This window comes from Australozyma saopauloensis, chromosome 3, assembly GCF_035610405.1.
Source record: "Australozyma saopauloensis chromosome 3, complete sequence".
In the NCBI taxonomy this organism is placed as follows: domain Eukaryota; kingdom Fungi; phylum Ascomycota; class Pichiomycetes; order Serinales; family Metschnikowiaceae; genus Australozyma; species Australozyma saopauloensis.
The window spans coordinates 1686273-1704312 of record NC_086133.1 but is presented as its reverse complement, the minus strand read 5'-3'; the positions used below and the strand labels follow the sequence as shown (position 1 = coordinate 1704312).

General features: G+C 45.5%; 8 protein-coding genes across 8 annotated transcripts; 4 read left to right on the top strand and 4 right to left on the bottom strand.

Moving 5' to 3' along the window:
• Positions 1-88: 88 nt before the first annotated feature.
• PUMCH_002897 (uncharacterized protein) lies at positions 89-1813 on the bottom strand (the record flags this gene model as incomplete). Its single annotated transcript, XM_063021889.1, has 1 exon — positions 89-1813. One exon carries the CDS (start codon positions 1811-1813, stop codon positions 89-91), a length of 1725 nt encoding a protein of 574 aa, XP_062877959.1.
• Positions 1814-2537: 724 nt separating this feature from the next.
• Positions 2538-3194, bottom strand: PUMCH_002896 (uncharacterized protein; the record flags this gene model as incomplete). Its single annotated transcript, XM_063021888.1, has 1 exon — positions 2538-3194. The coding sequence occupies one exon, from the start codon at positions 3192-3194 to the stop codon at positions 2538-2540; it is 657 nt and encodes a 218-aa protein (XP_062877958.1).
• A 558-nt stretch (positions 3195-3752) lies between these two features.
• On the top strand, positions 3753-4943 carry PUMCH_002895 (uncharacterized protein; the record flags this gene model as incomplete). The annotated part of the gene is made up of 1 exon (XM_063021887.1): positions 3753-4943. One exon carries the CDS (start codon positions 3753-3755, stop codon positions 4941-4943), a length of 1191 nt encoding a protein of 396 aa, XP_062877957.1.
• A 249-nt stretch (positions 4944-5192) lies between these two features.
• On the bottom strand, positions 5193-5999 carry PUMCH_002894 (uncharacterized protein; the record flags this gene model as incomplete). The annotated part of the gene is made up of 1 exon (XM_063021886.1): positions 5193-5999. One exon carries the CDS (start codon positions 5997-5999, stop codon positions 5193-5195), a length of 807 nt encoding a protein of 268 aa, XP_062877956.1.
• Positions 6000-9386: 3387 nt separating this feature from the next.
• PUMCH_002893 (uncharacterized protein) lies at positions 9387-10337 on the top strand (the record flags this gene model as incomplete). The annotated part of the gene is made up of 1 exon (XM_063021885.1): positions 9387-10337. One exon carries the CDS (start codon positions 9387-9389, stop codon positions 10335-10337), a length of 951 nt encoding a protein of 316 aa, XP_062877955.1.
• Positions 10338-10682: 345 nt separating this feature from the next.
• PUMCH_002892 (uncharacterized protein) lies at positions 10683-12710 on the top strand (the record flags this gene model as incomplete). Its single annotated transcript, XM_063021884.1, has 1 exon — positions 10683-12710. One exon carries the CDS (start codon positions 10683-10685, stop codon positions 12708-12710), a length of 2028 nt encoding a protein of 675 aa, XP_062877954.1.
• A 280-nt stretch (positions 12711-12990) lies between these two features.
• PUMCH_002891 (uncharacterized protein) lies at positions 12991-13566 on the top strand (the record flags this gene model as incomplete). Its single annotated transcript, XM_063021883.1, has 1 exon — positions 12991-13566. The coding sequence occupies one exon, from the start codon at positions 12991-12993 to the stop codon at positions 13564-13566; it is 576 nt and encodes a 191-aa protein (XP_062877953.1).
• A 393-nt stretch (positions 13567-13959) lies between these two features.
• PUMCH_002890 (uncharacterized protein) lies at positions 13960-16086 on the bottom strand (the record flags this gene model as incomplete). The annotated part of the gene is made up of 1 exon (XM_063021882.1): positions 13960-16086. The coding sequence occupies one exon, from the start codon at positions 16084-16086 to the stop codon at positions 13960-13962; it is 2127 nt and encodes a 708-aa protein (XP_062877952.1).
• Between the last annotated feature and the right edge of the window lie 1954 nt (positions 16087-18040).

The following is an 18040-nucleotide window of genomic DNA, read 5'->3' as shown; positions in this document are numbered from 1 at the left end:
GACTGGTGGCTAACGGCGCTCTTACCTCCGTTGGCCCCGTGAAAGCTAATGATCTGTCGTTTCTGCAGATACAACACTAATAATTGGCTTAGACCAAGTGGTTCGACAGCATTGCTGGAACAAGGGAATGGGCATCAATCAGAAGCGCTCCATCCTCTACAATACCCTCGTTGATGCACTCCAGGATGATGTGGTCCCAGTCGCTGGTAACTACAAAATAGGTCTGGAAGATAGAGACAAACAACAATCCGATGATCATACCGATCCATAACCCGAACAACTTCATTTCGAAGTGGAAGGCAATGAGGAATGCAAATGGCAACGCGACAAAATAGTACGACACAAGGTTCATGATGCCTCCGATGTGCTGTCTACCTTGTCCACGAAGAATTCCTCCCGTGATACAGGCCAAAAAGTCATTGATTTGGTAGATTGCACCAATGACAAGAACCTGGGAAGCAAGCTCTATAACAGATGAGTCGCTGGTGTACAAAGATGCAAAGAACACTCTGAATTGGTACAAGACCAAAGCGTTCAAACATCCTAAAACAAGAGCACAGTACATGGCTGTCTTTGCAGCTATTAATGAGGCATTTTTTGCTGCTGCGCCAATGTACCAAGCAATTCTCGTGGATGCAGCAATGGACAATGCGAATGGGACTTGATAAAGCAACACACAGGTGGTGGAAACAATGGACTGGGCAGCCAAGGCATCTGTTCCAAATGTGGAGGCAGTGAAAGTGATGATTTCGAAAGCCAACCACTCTGCTTCGACCATCAACACACCAGGAATGGACAACTTGATCATTCTATTCCAGTTTCTAAAATACGATTCATGCAACAAGCTTTGACGAGGCAAGCATTGATAGCCGTTCACGTAGATGGTGTAGCCCAATAAGAAGAAGCACATGATCCAATTTGTAATGACCACCGACAAGGGCGCACCAATAAAGCCCATTCCAATTTTTTCGTCCCAGACAAGGACGTAGTTCATCAAAGCATTGAGCGGAGCACAGAACAAGAGAACATATGTCGATGCGTGGAAGATACCCTGGGACTGTAGAAAATGCTTCAAATTCTCGAATACAATGAAGCCCGGTATTCCAAACGCCAAAACCTGCAAGTACTGGCTGGCGTAGGCGACCAAGTCCTGCTTGTCCGCGCCAACCAACTTGAGTAAAATCAGTTCCGAGAAGAACACCCACAAAACGAAGATGGGAATGTAAAGCAACATCAAAAGATACGTGCACCGGATAAAATGCATTCCTACAGTATTGAAGTCTTTACGGCCAAACGCCTGGGCACACAATGTGTCAAGACAGGTCGAAACACCCTGAATAATGGCGTATCCACTAATGTTGGCGGTCATACTCGACAAAGACACGGCGGCCAACTCTACGGAGCCCAACCGGCCAACGGAAAACACAGAGGCAACGGTGAGCGAGTATTGCAAGAGAAATGTCACGATCAAGGGTCCTGAGTACCGCATCAAGACCTTTGCCTCGGTTCCTACAGATGTATGTGGCTCATTGATGAGCGATTTGGAGTGCACCGACAAAATCTCGCTCACATCGCCCAACGTCGATGTCGTTGACCGCACAGGGTGCAACCCCTCATTCAAACTGGAGCGGGACATCTTCAGAGTCAATGCAAAATGGGAAGGCATCTTTCCAGTGCCCACGGAGACAATGGATGCTCTTCTCAGCTGGACATAGGCAATGATATCATTTTCGTTGACCTCTGCTGTGACCGAGTTTCTACGTGAATGGTTGTGGAGGAGCGGAAACCGCTCATTTTCGAGTCTATCGGTCATGATATGGACAAAACGTGGGATGCAAGGGGGGAAGCAACGAGGTCTCTACAATGAAAACTTTGATAATTGGAATGGCGAGTATTCCTATTGGTTGAGCTGTTTATGGCGTCGATTGGCGGGAAGGGGTTTCCGAGTGAATTTTGTGGAGATAAAGAATCACAGGGGTCCGAATTGTAGGCCGATTTCGCAAAAAATTGCACCTGTAGATAAGGCGTTTCGTAGAGATTCTCCCAAACTAAAAATCAGCCCGGCACAAGCAAAACTCACAAGGTTTGCGGAATAAGTGGTGGGTATCAATGACAGATAAGACGGGGGGTCTGCTTTGTTGATGCAGGGAGGTTGACTATAAACGACCGTTGCAGTCTGCAGGCGTGCAGGACGCGGGCTCGTAATTTGGGCGAGGATAGTCACTAGCGAAGGGATAAAAAAAAGAGGCGGGAACGGGTCCTTTTATATATTGCTGCCATGAAATGCGGGGTATACATGTGCTGAATGACGTCTTTGGTTTCAGTGACTTTCTTCGCCAAAATGTGTGACAATAAGTACTGGCAGGTGTGTAGTAATCTGTAGTGAGCTCTGTGTAGTCAGTAGTGTGTAGTCGTACAAGGATCTGGTGGTGGATCTGTAATCCAAATCACCACTGGGAGTAGCTCTGTGAATGTATATCTATAATATAAATAATTTTGCCGAATATCAAAATCGCTTACGTCGTTCTTCCTCGTTCTTACAATTTGCCCTTCATCAAGTTCTGCAACATATCCTTTGCAGTGAAGTACGCGGTTCTGTAGAATGAGTATGGATCCAATGTCAGACACACCACCGAAACAAACCCGAATGGCAACATGGCAGGAATCCATCCTTGTGCCAACTCCAACGCAAATGCTTCGCTTGGCATGGAGTACTGTTTCACCTCACCCCTCACCAAGTGGTGCTGGTCTCCAGGATAGTACACCTCAGGCACCAAACTCTCTGGTTTGCTGGCCATTTGGTATCCACTTAAGATTGTGAAGTAGTCGTCAGCGTAGTGCACACCGGTGTGGCCCTCGGTGCCCACGGCGGTTCCAAAGAAAATCAAGTATTCACTGATTGACGCATGGAGAATGAACATGGTACCCATGGCACCTCCGGCGTTGTTGTAGACCCAATCGTCAAAGTTTAAGTCGTTGATGATTCCCGGGTATCTCTCCTTGATTCTTGGAGCCAAGTCGATCATAATGGCGGTGGCGTTTCCGTCTGGATGGTGGACTAAGGTCTCTTGGACCAATTGTTGCAAAACCTCTTTTTCAAAGACAAAGTGGGAGGGGAGCCAGGTGCGGAAACTGGCCTCGAGGGCAGCCAAGATCACCACACAGGCAGAAATGAGAGTCGTCCACTTGCACATGGCTATACTGTTGGATGTTGGTGGAGAATGGGGGGAGATGGGCTTTATTTATACTTTTCGTCGTATACGAGGTGCGTCTGGCTGTCTGCAGGCTGCATCGACCCAGATCGGGATCGGATTATTCTGTAAGAGAATAATTGGAGAGTGATATTTTTTTAGGAGATGTACGGATTGTGCAGAATTTAGATTTTGTATTGCTTTGTTCGATTTTGTTTGCATTGTTTTTCTGGAAGTTAATGTTGGTGTTGGATAGGTTTTTGGTTTCTGTTTGTACAATGTGTGTGGGAATGGACATAGTGAGTTGTAGAGGGTGAGAGGTTGGTTAGGCGGCATGTGAGAAGTCAAAAAAACGAATCGTTTCGTGGAAATGATCGTCGCTTCTATTTCAAGTTTTTATAATCTCTAGATTTCTATGGATACGTTTCTAGCCTTGTCTATATTACTGGTCTGTCCCGCACATATCTGATCAAAGAATGAATAATATTTGCTACAAGCTGCTTAAAGTAGCGATTATTAAAATCATGTGACCAGAATTACTAACCCACAACCCCAATTGCCATGCATCGCTGGTTCCCTCTTCGACCACCATGTATCCTGCCAACAGGGATCACAACACAAATTTCGTTAAACACAAAAATGAAATCAAAAAGCACTTCACATATCCCCGCTTTCCAGAAATTCCGAACTATAAATATCAGCTGCCTCCCCATATTCCCAGGCCCCGGTGAATTCCTTCGTTCCTGCACAGCACCCACATATTTCACCTCCACCATTCACGGAATTTCCTCGTATACCATGTCATATCTAGAAAAGGCACGGAATTTGCATCTCCCCGACAACGAAGATGCCTCGTACCAGCTTTTGGCGGAATTCCTAGCCCTGCTTCCTCGTCCGTGTCTGGAATTGGACTCAGTAGCACATGTCGTATCGCAATTGGACCTCGGGAAACACAAAGATATCGTCAATTTGTGCCTTTTGGAACTATGGATGTACTTCCCGCAAGAAGGACCGCGCCGTGATATGGTAGACCCCTTAGTCCGAGCGCTCTCGCATCTCTCTCCGACTAGTTTGGGAAATGACGAAAAACACACTTTGGCTCTGATCAAGTACTACGATCTCGTCTCCGATTATCAGTACTTGTTTGGAAACGTGTCAATTCTCAAGTTGACGGAACTCATCACTAAAAAATTGACGGTGTTGTCGTCCGCCCAGGCCCTGAGCTTTGTAGTTGACTCAATTCATGTAAAAGTAGCCATGTACTATTTGTTGTGCGGTACAGATCATCGCAAAAAGGTGGTACAGCGGTATTTGGAGGAGAAGCAGGTCTTTGGTCTCTTTCCGCTGGAGCTTGTGCAGCTTTTGGAGCCTCTAATGGGAACAGCACTTACGCCTTACGCAGAGTTCCGCCGATACTTGGAGTATCTTAAGACGACGCAATATCCAATGGCAACTGTGGTCACCCAGCACGAGCAGGTTCTAGTCAGAAAGTTTCTTGATTGCAAGATGTTGAAGCTTCCGCGGTACTATCTGTCGATTAGCTTTGACAGAATCCAGCGGCTCTTGACAAACGACGAGATTGAGCTTGATACCGAAGACTTCGTCTACGAAATAGTCATGGCACACAAGCTTCCGGAGGGCACACGCGTAGACCAGGTCGACAAAATGGTGTATTTTGGGGATGATACCAAGAAACACGACCCACTAAACCTGAGAGCAAAGACAATATGTGATCTTGTGAACTCCCTTTGATCATGCTGGCAATGACATTGAGGAGTCAAAGGTTCGACTAGACATGACGTTGACGCGTCGCGGTATTCTATACCTCTACAGGATGTATTCTCGTTATCGTGACATTAATTACACTATGTTTATAACATTTTAGATCATTCTCTAGACCGCGCTAGAGAGTGGAATGTAGATGACTAAGACAGTATGATGAATCTGAAAGGACTGTCGTGTGATGCAAAAATAGAAGGCGGTCCGTACAAAGTAAAAAGACTAGTAGCGGGCCAGACCAAGCAGCAACAACGACTTAGCAACCAAAAAGCTGTTGGGTGTGCCAAAACCGCTGTGTCTAATGGGCGACAGGCTCAAGATGTCGTCGTTTTTGCGGCTGCGGTTGCCGGTGTGCAAGGAGCCCTCGGCCATGGTGTCGTCCGCGGTCTCGTCGATGGTCTCGTCGCTATTGGAGGTTCCCTGCGCGGCATGACGTCTGGCGGCGGCCTTGATTGGAGTCTTCAAGATTTTATGCACCGAGGGGAGTTTACACGTTGTTTTGTTGCGGAGAGGAAGCAGGCCAGAGTGCGAGTTATAGAACAGAGACAGATTCTTGATGTGGTACAAGCGCATGGCGCCAGTGGCGGCTTTCAGCGTGGCCACGGTGTTCAACAGCGGGAAACGGCCTGCGCTCATGCGACTCGTTGCGCTTTTGAGGGGTGCAGTTGAATGGTGGATGTCGGGGGTGGATGCTACGGACGCCTCCTTCTGCTGCTTGAGCTTGTAGAACGCCAATTGTAAGCGGAGCTTCAACTTCGTGGCAGCCAAGTCCGCCTTAATGTTTCTGTTGGTGATTTTGTACCCTGCAAGGTTTCCGAACCTGGAGCTGTCGGCCGACGACTCGGACTTGACGAGAACAGACGCGGACTTGGTCAAAAACGGACGCGGCGTCCCGGACGGAGTCAACGGGAACGAGCAGTTGCGGCCGGCGGGGCCGATTTTTCTGTTTTGAAGGGGCGATGACACATTGACGTTGATGGGAGCCAACGCCATTCTCTCGGGCGCATTCAACGCGACGGGCATGGGCATCGGAGCAGAGACGACTTGTGGAAAGATGTGATTTATGGAGCAAGAAAAAGACGGGTATTTCGCGTCAAAGAGTGGACCACCAAACAAACAGGAACGACACAGAAACAGCAACACAAACGCGTGGAACTGGCCAAATGCAAAAACAAAAAAATTAAAAGTGGATGTCGTTCAAATCCAATAGTCTCGGACTAATATTTCCTAACGCTATTCCAGCCACAACAGGATCTTCTGGTGTGTGCTAGGAAAAGAAGGAGTAGTCACTAATTACCACAGTAGGAGGGTGGTTAGTGTCCAGTGTGCAGTGGAGTAGATGGATGCTTAGTACCTAGTGCTTAGTACTCAGTAGGGTGCGAAATCAACAGGTAAGGAACACCGCGGAATTGGGGATTTTTGTCAAAATAAATGTAAGCTGGCTTCGGCAACAGCACACCAGGGGTCTCTTATGATCGAAGAATCCACCCAAACAACACGAAAACAAAACACCCTGGTGCTTTACTGGGACGCACAGTACGTGTTGAGTGAGCGTGTCTGTTTATGTGCTGCGCGATGACGCCTAAACGGGTACAGGCAGGCAGGGCACGAACGCGGCAGGGCCGCGGAGAGGTACAAGAAGGAGGGTGGAAGCGGGTTCTTTTATGTCGAGTTGCTGGTCGGGTGTCTGGTGGAATGGAGTCTTCTTTTTTCACTTCTTTCGCTGCTCTGTCTCTTCTTGTTTTTTCCCTTCTCTTTCTTTTCATGCACAGAAAACCTTATTCAGCTAGCCACTGTGGACCACGCGTGGCGGCTTTTCTGCGGGAAGGTCTTTTGGTTGGTGCTTATTTAGCCGCCGTGCGTGGTACTTCCCTCAACGGTGGGCGGAATCTCTACCATCATCAACGAACGGAAGCCAAGCGTTGGTGATCTGTTCTCGAGCCCGTTGGAGCGCATTTGTGGTGGTGTCATTCGGCGATTTCGTTTTTACTCCCAAAGGTTTAAACCGTGCTAAAGCGCGCTTTAGCCTTCCCTAGCCTAACAACAGCCGCCCACGTCCATACGTCGACCCTGAACTGACAAGCGACATTTAGACGCACCTGCTTTATTATCATTCCCGTGAACATCGCCTGTTCTCGGATCGCTGTGTCGTTTGTTTGGAGCTGGCTGGGGGCTGCAAACCACCTTGCGTCTATCCTCTCATTTAGCGCACATCTACGGCAGATAAGGGTGTCGTCCCTGCAGAATACCTCTCTGAACACGCTTACAACGCATCCGTTTACGGTAAGCAGGGCCTTTCTGCAGGGCAGACGCCTAGTATGCTGGAGCTTCACTGGCCTTGTTTGTGTTTTGCGAATCTTAAATTCGTCTTTCGATCTGGGTTGCCCGATTTGGTGCATTCTTCCTCTTTAGGCGTCGCTACAAACAAATAGATAAAGAATTTGGTACTTGAAAGTTGGAATTTATGTGCTAGTATCATATTGATGTTCATTTCCAACTCCCCAATGTTTTTTGGGCTTTGGAGGCCGCTCATGTATTTGGTCCACCGAGCCGCAGCCAAAGTACCCAAACCTGGAAAAATGGTTAGGCGCCGTCCCTCTCCAGTCATCGCCACCGCTTCAAACGGCCACCGCCTGTGCTGTTCCTCCATGATGTCTCAAACGCTTCTTCTTACACACCCTAATTAGGAAAGTGTGTCGATGTTGTGTCTACTGGAGGAAGCTGCCACCAAAAGGAAGGTTTTGAGAATTCCAAATCCGGCAAAACATGCAGCCTGTGTGTCTGGCGCTTGCATCTGTGCTTGGCGCCGCTTGGATAGGACTGAGGCTACGTCAGCCATTGCAACGTCGTGAGTCAGGGGAATGTTCCTAGTTCTTGATAGATGCCAACTGGTTTGGTTACATTTGTTTTAGTTTCTTTTTATGGTCGTTTTTTTTTTGTGCCTCTCAGTTGTCATCATTGTTATTATTGGCTTTGAGTTGGGTCCCGATTCGTGTCATTGTGTAACTTTCTAAAAGGGAGTTTTCTCTTCTAGAGCATATTGATGTATTTCTTCATTAGGGAGGGTCTACACGCGTCGCTGGCGTCTTCGCATTATCTCGCATGTGTAGATCCCTGAGGGTTTTGTATTTTTTTTTTTCATTTTAGTCCATCTGTTCTGCAGGTGTATTTGACTGTTGTGGTATTTCCTAATCGGGCCAGAATTGGTCTATGTGGTTCTGACAGATGGATCCAATTCCTTAGTCTGAGACTGACGTGGTTCGAGTCTTTTAGCCAATTTTGCGTTTGGTTGGATCATTCGCGGTGGCGATGGGGATTTTCACTGATCTGGATCCAGTCAGACCTTCTACGGGAGTTGGCCAACCGCGTATCAGAGAGATATCGGTTTGAATTTTTGAGCACAGTAAATCTCGTTGTATTAGTTTGAGTTTGTTTTGTTTTTCTGAAAATGTGGAACAGCCATTTGACAGGTGTCTAATCTTCAGTGGGATTATGACAGTGACGTAAACTTCTAGGTGTGCCGAATGGATTTGTCTTTCAATTAAAGAAAGGAAGCATCTCAATTTATTGGTTTCATTTCCGATTCGAAATTTTCTGTTTTTTTTTTTTGACAAACGAAGTTTGACTCTTGATTTGAGTACGACAGCGCATAAAGACATCTACAGACATTGAGACTTCGGGACGTACACCGTAATGTTAAGCAGGTAGAAAAACTAAGAGATTTGTGAAAGGGCTGAAATGGCTGTTTATCTATGCCCTTGAACAGTGCCAGTTATATTTTGCTCCAGAAAGACCAAGGCTCTCAATAGTGTACAGAAAGATGACAGCCTTTGATGAAATTGCATTGAGAATTAGAATTAAAACACTATTAAAAGACAATCGCACCTGTGTGGTGTTTTGTGCAATAAAAATTATGAAGAACTTAGGCCATGGGTGGCTCCTATCTTCACCATCAGCAGGTGTCAATAATGATCGCCATATATGCCTATTAAAGAACTTTCTCGTGACGTGCCAAAGTACACTTTCTTTTAAAAGTTTCTGGACTCTGTGAATTTCAATCTTGAGAAAGTATTGGAGATGACAAGTTCTAAGTCCCGACCATTACTCCTACTAGGGACTGAGAATACCAGACAAAATCAAAGTGTCGAAACAATCCTAACTTCTTTCTGGGCAATACTCATAAGAAACTCATATTCTTGTCATCCAACTTCTTTACTGTCTCCAAGGCTTCTACAGAATCTATCCTCAAAACAACACACAATTGCTGCCACAAAAATTTTAAAAAATCAGGAATGAGAATTCCAAACTTTTTGAAGTTCCAATCAAAAACTCACATCATAACCCCCTAAATCCCATCCTCGCCCCCACTTCCTTTATCTCACTCCACATTTCTTATCTGATAAGAACTACACCGTCATGAACATCCGTAGTAAATTGTCGAGTTTGCGGGAGTATCTCACCCCCATCAACAACGAGAGCAACTTCCATTCGACCGGCCAGATTTCACCCGACGAATTTGTGAAGGCGGGCGATTATTTGGTGTTCAAGTTTCCTACATGGCAATGGGGTACATGTCCGCCTGCTCTCCAGAAAAGCTTCCTTCCGCCCGACAAACAGTTTCTTGTCACGCGGCATGTTCCGTCGTACCGGCGAGTCTCGTCATATTTGCCTGAAATTGTAGACGGCGATGAGGTGGAAGAGGGGGATGAAGAATGGGGAATTCCATGTTTCAATGACAAAAAGGAGAGTGGTAACACATTCGAGGATGTTGCTGCCGATGCTAAATCACGCCTGCGCGATTCTTCGAAAGCCGCTGCAGCGCCTGAACTCGATGATCTTGATGATTTGATCGAAGATGACGTTGAGGATGTTGTAGATGATGTAGATGCCGCAATTGCCGCCGAAATACATTCGTTGACCTTGGACGGATCGGAAGTTGATGATTTCACGGAAATTGCGAGCGACGCTGCCCTGCTGGTCCGCAAGTATGATCTCTATATTCTGTACTCCACGTCTTACAGGGTGCCCAAATTGTACTTGGTGGGCTTCAACGCCAACGGCATTCCACTCTTGCCCAAGCAAATGTATGAGGATATTTCCGGCGACTACAAGGATAAGACAGCCACGATAGAAAACCTCCCCATGTCCTACAATACCACCGCTGTATCTATCCATCCTTGCAAGCACTCATCTGTGATGAAGGTATTTATGAGACACAGTAAGCTGGGAGTGAATGGCACCGAAGATTCAAAGGACGGAGAAGCCACCGGCGGGATCCGTGTGGACCAATACCTTGTGATTTTCCTTAAGTTCATTGCCAGTGTAACCCCGGGCATTGAGTATGACTTCACCATGGATGCTCTTTAGAAGAGCCTCCAACGGAGTTTGGCTATCCTGAGTAATTGGAAATTTTAAACAGAAATTTTTTAGTGGTTTCTGTTTCGACCTCGGCATGTGCCTCTAAGTGTCCCTATAGGCGCATCAGACAATAAGATCGACGATTCTTCATGTAAGAATAATCTCCCGGTCACAATAGCAATGTATTTACATGCAGATATTATATTCTAAAATAATTAGCGTACATTTCAAATCTCGTTTTATTTCCTTCGATGTCCTGTGCATGCGCACATGCTTATTTGGGAGAGACCCTGTAGAGAATTCCACATTCGCTCCACAAATACTACGCCGTAAAACACTAATAAGCTCCGTAAAATGTCCAATGACAGCAATTTACGAAGCCGCAAGGCGCCTAAAGACAAATCTGCAGAATTGGCAGACTCAAACCAAGCAGATGAGCCCAATTCGCCGGTGAAAACACCAGTGAAGACCCCGAAATCTTCGAAGACAAGCACAAAAAGCCCCAAATCCGCCTCGAAGTCGCACTCGAAGCATAGCTCGCACCACAATAAAGACTTGAAAAAAAGGCTCTATCAATCTCGGCGTGCAACGTTTTTCCTAGGCGCTATTCTTGGTCTTTTGGCTACAATCGTATTAACGACCTACGCTTCGGAAGACTTGCGTTCAGAACTAGACAGATTGATCACATTTGACTCTTTCAATGACTTTTTTGAGGATTGGAAGGACTCTATGCCCGCTCCTATCCAGCTGATGTTGGACAAGGCAGACAAGCCAAGCAGTAATGACTTGAAAGGCTCGGCTGAGTCGTTCTCTGTAGGCTTGCGGTTGAAACATAGCTACAACTTGACCGCAAAACATAATGTTGTCATGGTTCCAGGGGTGATTTCCACCGGCCTTGAATCGTGGGGAATTACTGAGAACGGAGACTGTCCCTCGCTTCCTCATTTCCGTAAACGCTTATGGGGCTCATTTTACATGTTGCGTACCATGATCATGGACAAGACATGTTGGTTGAAGCACATCAAGCTTGATCCCGAGACTGGGCTTGATCCACCCGGCGTTAAGTTGAGAGCATCGCTGGGCTTCGACGGTGCGGATTTCTTCGTCGCAGGCTATTGGATTTGGAACAAAATTTTACAGAACTTGGCCGTTATTGGTTATGGCCCCGAAAATATGATCAGTGCGGGCTACGATTGGCGCTTGGCCTATAATGATCTAGAGAAAAGAGATGGATATTTCACTAAGTTGAAGCTTCAGATTGAATCCGCAAAGCGTCTCACCGGCCAGAAGAGCTACTTGGTGGGGCACTCGATGGGCTCGCAAGTGATTTTGTACTTCTTGAAATGGGTTGAGGCTAAGGGTGAGGAGTACGGAAATGGAGGACCCAGCTGGTGCAATGACCATATTGCTGGATTTATAGACATCAGCGGATCTTTGTTAGGAACCCCTAAAGCCATTACTGCATTGCTTTCGGGCGAGATGAAAGATACAGTCCAATTGAACTACTTGGCTATGTATGGTCTTGAAAAATTCTTGTCGAAAAAAGAGCGTGTGGATATGATAAGAACTTTTGGTGGTGTGCCATCAATGATTCCAAAGGGCGGTGATGCTATTTGGGGCAATTTGACCCATTCACCAGATGATCCATCCAACACTCTTAAAACAAATGTATCGGACGAAGACATAAGCGGACCAAAGGACCAAACCTTCGGCAAGTTCATGCGGTATAGAGCTAGGAATGGCAAGATCAACAAGGATACTGGTATCAACTCCACCAGTCAAGATTTCACCATGATGGAGGGTATTGAGAAAATGCTTGATTTGGCGCCTGCTTGGTTTTCCAACCGTATTCGCGAGAATTATTCATATGGTCTCGCAAAGACGAAGCTGGAATTGCAGAAAAATAACCACGACCATCTGAAATGGTCCAATCCATTCGAGATTGCGTTGCCCAATGCACCAGATATGAAGATCTTCTGTTTCTATGGTGTCGGCAATCCTACTGAGAGAGCATATACTTACAAAGAAGGAGATGCTGAGTCCAAGTTGCCGCTCATAATTGATACCGAAAGTGTTGATCCTGTATTCTTTGGTGATGGTGACGGAACAGTGTCGTTATTGACACACGCTGTCTGTCATGAGTGGCAGAAGAAGGGCCTGCGTTTCAACCCAGCCAATATTCCGGTCAAGATTGTAGAGATCAAGCATGAGCCAGATAGATTTGATATCCGTGGAGGTGCACGCACGGCTGAGCACGTTGATATTCTTGGTTCAGCCGAGCTCAACGAACTCATCTTGAAGGTTGTGACTGGTCATGACGAACTCATTGAGGATGTGTTCCACTCTGAGCTTAAGAATATCACATCCCAAATGGAGATTTAGAGGCTTTTTATATGTCAAACGAAAATTAATGTCAGTTCCATTTGAGAGAATAGCCTTGCGTAGTTCGCTATTGATGGATAGTATCGACCACATCTAGCCCTCAATGAAACTGATAATTCTTGTAAGATTTGAAAATCATTTGATTCATAATCTCTAATAATAAAACGAATCGTCTCTTTTCACATTTTTCTCCCTCTATGTACCTACCCCATATTGAGGTACTACACACTACTACAGACTATTCCATACTTTCTACTTACACAACTTATCACAATTTGCAATGGAAATTCTCGAGGAGAAATACATCCATTCGGCCGACCGTCTCGACAAGCCATCGCAGTATCTCATCCGCAAGTCGGTCCGTCGGGGCAACTTCGACAACATCACCAAATGTCTCAACTCAAAAACCGTCTACGTCGGAAACCTCACCAACTTCACCACCGAGGAACAAATCCATGAGCTCTTTTCAAAGTGCGGAGCCATTGACAGAATCATCATGGGTCTTGACCGTAACAAGCTAACGCCGTGTGGGTTTTGCTTTGTGATATATAAAAGCCAGGAAGGTTCATTTAATGCGCTGAAATATCTTAAAGGAACACATCTCGATGGGCAGGGGTTGGAGATTGACTTGGATCCTGGATTTAGAGAGGGTCGCCAGTTCGGAAGAGGCATTTTTGGTGGCCAAGCCAGTCATGATTCAGTTGAGCATACCTTCAATGGAGGATACGAAAGAAGAGAATTTGGTGGACCTAGAGGTGGCTTTAGAGGTGGTTTCAGGGGTCGCGGTCGTGGCCGTGGACATAGAGGCGGTTTTAGAGGACGTGGTGGATATAGTCAAAGGGATCATTACGAGTAGATTCAAGATGTGGTACTGGAGCTTGAAGGCGCAAAGCAGTGGATGAAAACCAGAACTTAAGCGTCTTTAGCGTCTTTAGCTTCTCTAGAGTCTCTTGGGTCTCTCGAATCTTTTAGGCCACATGACGACGTGGATTCTTTTGCTGTGGAGCCAAATCATGAAGTGCATCCTACTTGTGGCCTACTCTATTGTGTGGCTTCTCTCAAACATGAGCTGCTCATGTTTATACTAATAGACTAACGAATGAACATCAACGGAATTGTAATCTGGATACACTTTTAGCGATTACACGAAACTGACTTTACAATTGGTACGATCAAAGAGGTATATTAAGAATACGAGGCGAAACGGTCAAAGATGACGAAATTTTAACGCAGAGAATATTTAAGAGCTTCAAGAACTGCCACATCCGTTCATCTCATCGACTCTGAAGGCAGCGTTGTAACAGTAGTTGTCGGAGTAACAACCATCAGTGATGTTGGTACCGTTCTTACACTTTGGCACATATGGAGTGTTTCTGAACAAGTAGTTGGTGTACTTTTGGTTGAAGTCCACATTAGATGTGTTGGCCAATTTTTGAAGAACGAATTTGTTCCAGAAAGTAGCGTTTAAGGCTGCGTTCTTTGGCCATTGGCCTTGTGGGTCATACACGGCTCTTGGAGAGTACTCAAATTGCCATTGTGGCTCTTGAGGACCGTTGACCCAGGTCTCGTTAAGAGGAGTGTAGTAGTTGAAAGCATTGATAATGTTGAAAGATCCATCTTCAACCTCGTAGTACTTCCAAGATGGGTTGGCATTCAAAGGAGTGATAGCTTGAGAAATCCAGGCCATGTTGATTGGGGCCTTCAGCTTCTCATCGAACAAAACCTTGAATTGATCTCTATGAGTGTGGCCGTAGAAAATGTTGGCGATGGTGTATGGCGAGAATCTCTCAACAATCTTGGCGAAGATGTTGGATTGGATGGGCAAGGTGTCATAGTCACCAGCTGGGATATGAGCCAAAATCCAGACACGCTGACCCTTGGACTCACTTTCGACAAGCTCCTTGATCAAGAAGTCCCATTGGCCAAAAATATCAGGTTGGTTTTCAACGTCGATGTATGCGTACAAGTTCTTTTGGTAGTAGCAGTTAGAGTTGAGCGAGATCACCTTGAGACCTCTCTTGGTGGTGACAGAGAAAGCGGAGTAGTGCTTTACGATGCTCTCCTTCATCGACGAGTCGAGCCAACCGTTAGTTGTCCAGAGGTCAGCCATCAACTCGTCGTTCCAGTGGTATACAGAGTTGTTGAAGGTAACGTTGTTTACCTTCTCTGGAGCCAATTGACCGTATGGGAAGGTGTCATGGTTACCAAGGGTTGGGAAAACAGGAATTCCCTTCAAGTAGTGCTTCATGATGTTGTAAGAACGAACCTCGGCGTACTTGGTGGTGTTGGCATCACAGTGCAAGACATCGTGGTCCACAATATCACCGGTGAAGAGAGAGAACTCAAAAGCCTTCTCCACAGCAGCTTGGCCGATGTTAGCCAAACTGTTGTTCATCAAAGTCTCTGGTGGATCACACTTGTAGTGTCCGAAAGTGGTAGCTGGCGTTTGGGCCCAGTTCCAGCCACGGTACAATGGAAGATTAGCGGATTTACCTGGCACAAAAGTGTCGTTTTCAAGATAATGAGCGTCTGGGTAAAATGAAAGGCTCATGTTACTTGAAGCGCCAGCTTTGGTGTAGACACTGGTGAAGTTGTACGAAGCTGGCATCAAGTCGGTGTTGAAAGATTCTGGAAGACAGCACAAACCTTGCGAGCAATTGGCCTCAGAGCCGACCTCGTATCTGAGCTGGTTGTGGAAGTCTGAGACGTGCAAGACGTTAAACAACTCTCTGCTGGAGTTATAGACGGGCTCGGACATCTGGGCTTCGGTCTTCTTGGGCCACATGGACTCCATGTCAAAGATCTTGGACACATCAGGGGTTTTTGGCAAAGGACAGTACTTGCCCTTGTAGTAACAGTAGTAGTTGAGGGTCATGTTGGAAGACATGTTCATGTTCTTGACCAAGTTGATGAAATCATTGTCAAAGAAATCAACAGAAGTCTCGGACTCGGTCCATCCCTGGCTCAAGGCAAGAGAGTCAGGCACTTGAGAGTCCTGGGTGCTGGTGGTGATGAAGAAGTCTACGAATTGACAGGCCTTGTCAGAGTTCTTGTTTTGACTCAAACAGTACTCGTACAACATGACCGAGGTCAAGTGTGTCATCTCGGGCTTTTCGTCGATCATTTTTTTGGCCAACTTCATTTTGTAGTGACACTTTTCGCACGAAGTACCATTAAGCTTGTTCAATTTGTTGAGACCTCCCAAGACCCAATCCTTCTCTTGGATAGTGAGTGCTGGGAACACATCGTCCATAATTGATCCTTGAGGGATAGCGGCACGAGGAGCCATCTGCTTTCTGATGGACTCGACATTATCGAGTCTAAGGGCTGCACTCAAGGCAAGAAGAGTTACGGCTGAGAGCCAATTGACCAACATCTTCTGAGAGAGATTCTTGCTTCAAGTTCCAAAGAACAAGAATAGGGGGACGGCATCGCTTGTCTATATATGTGTGTATGTTTTCGGGACGACTTGCCTCTTTTGAGCATTTAATTGCATCCATTCCGCTTATACTCATCATTTGCAGCTGCAATAATTCAATAGACATATTAACTGCATACTCATCTGCAGGTGCATGATAAACTATTCTATTTTTTTCACTAGGCCCGAAAGTGATGTCGGAGTCTCTCAAGGCTGGGCGGCTAAAGCCCAATGACACTTTGATGATATTAAACCGGGCTGCATCATTGAACTTCCAAATGGCTTTCGGTGAATTTAAGTACTCGAAATTGTACACACTTATAGTTCAAGGTGGTTATGCATTGACTGAAGATGTACGTTGCATGGGAAGGCTGTTAGCCCCTATTGGGTAGGTTCGTAACCTCGAGGTCCAGTTTAATTAGGATCAAGCGTTGATCCTACTTCTGTATTTCCTGCAGGAAGACACCACGTTTAGGTCCTATGTGCCGGTGAGACTGCAGAATGCATCAGTATTTCAAGATGAGGATGCTAATTAACCACTCAAATATTGGCCATGAAAACGTTTAGCAACGTTGTGTAGTGATGTGGTTCCATCAATGGAAGTGATTTTAACTTTCAAGTGAAATTTCTCCACGATTTACCCCTCTCGAGATCTGTGGTTGCAGATCTCAGATCAATGCGCTTTCGAGGGGTTTAAATGCGACAGAAGAATGGATTTCACTTGGCATTTTCAACCCGAATAGTTTTCTCTCTAATACTTTCGTGTGGTGTGGGTGTGTCTACGTTTAAGAATTTGAGCATGGGGCGTCACTACAATTAAATGAGAAAAATTGTTCCATACGTGCGGCGACAGGCAACATAAGATTCGATTTTATTGATGTGGAGATCTGATTGATGAGTTGAATTGAGAATCAAATTTATGGGAGGACCAGGATATGTCTAGTCTGGGTAGTTGATTAATGGGGGAAAGTGCCCCTGGATAGGCTACTATCATAACTTCTTATGCTAGTAGAGATGGAATTTGACAATAGGCACTTGTAGCAAGCCCACCAGAGATAATTTGTATACAAAATGGAGCAATTCTTTTCATGAATTGGTCTTTTGTGCTAGGTCGCTGAGTGGATTATATCAGTGTGCTTGCCTGTTCTTGAAAACGACTGGTGGAATTGTCGAAGGGTTGAATTAAGAGAAAGATTTCTGGTTGCACAAGTTCGAATAACAGTTTGGTACTTGTAATTGCCTGTTCTTTTGGGAACTTGCAAGTTTTTTTTTGTGTGTGTCTTCTTGGAAATCCATTGTTGTATGTCAAAACGTACATTCTCAATGAATCCGCGTTACAACTCCAAAAACCACAAACACTCTAAAAAATCTAAAACTTGTCAAAACGTGTTCAATTGAAGTACACTCGAAAATTCAATTATACTTCGCCTTTCTGACCCTAATTGACCTCTCTATCAGTATCACTTAGTCCCAGGTAAAGTCATTCTCGTTCGAATCACTTCCTGACCCTCTTCAACCACTATACCATGTACAACAAATTGCCGAAATGAACAAAAAAGAGTGGGATAGGAAAATGACAACTCAGATTTAGTGCTCTTAAATTGTGATAATTTTAGTACTCGTTGCGTTTTCCTAGCTCTGAATAGCTCTTACGGAAACCACACTAGTTCACAAACAATTTATTCCTCTCGTCTCTGGAGAACTCATGAAATTTTTAGCTCATATCTTTTTTTGATATTCTATGACGCAAAGGCTTCTCTCATGAAAGCTTTTATTGTCATTGCACCAATGTTGTCCTCAAAGTTTATTGTTGAACACAACTGTATGATTAGGTTGGACCCGAGTGGTCTTCCTTCTCTACAAACACCCATCTTTGAGAATTCTTAGAATTGCAATCTCGAGCAATCACTTG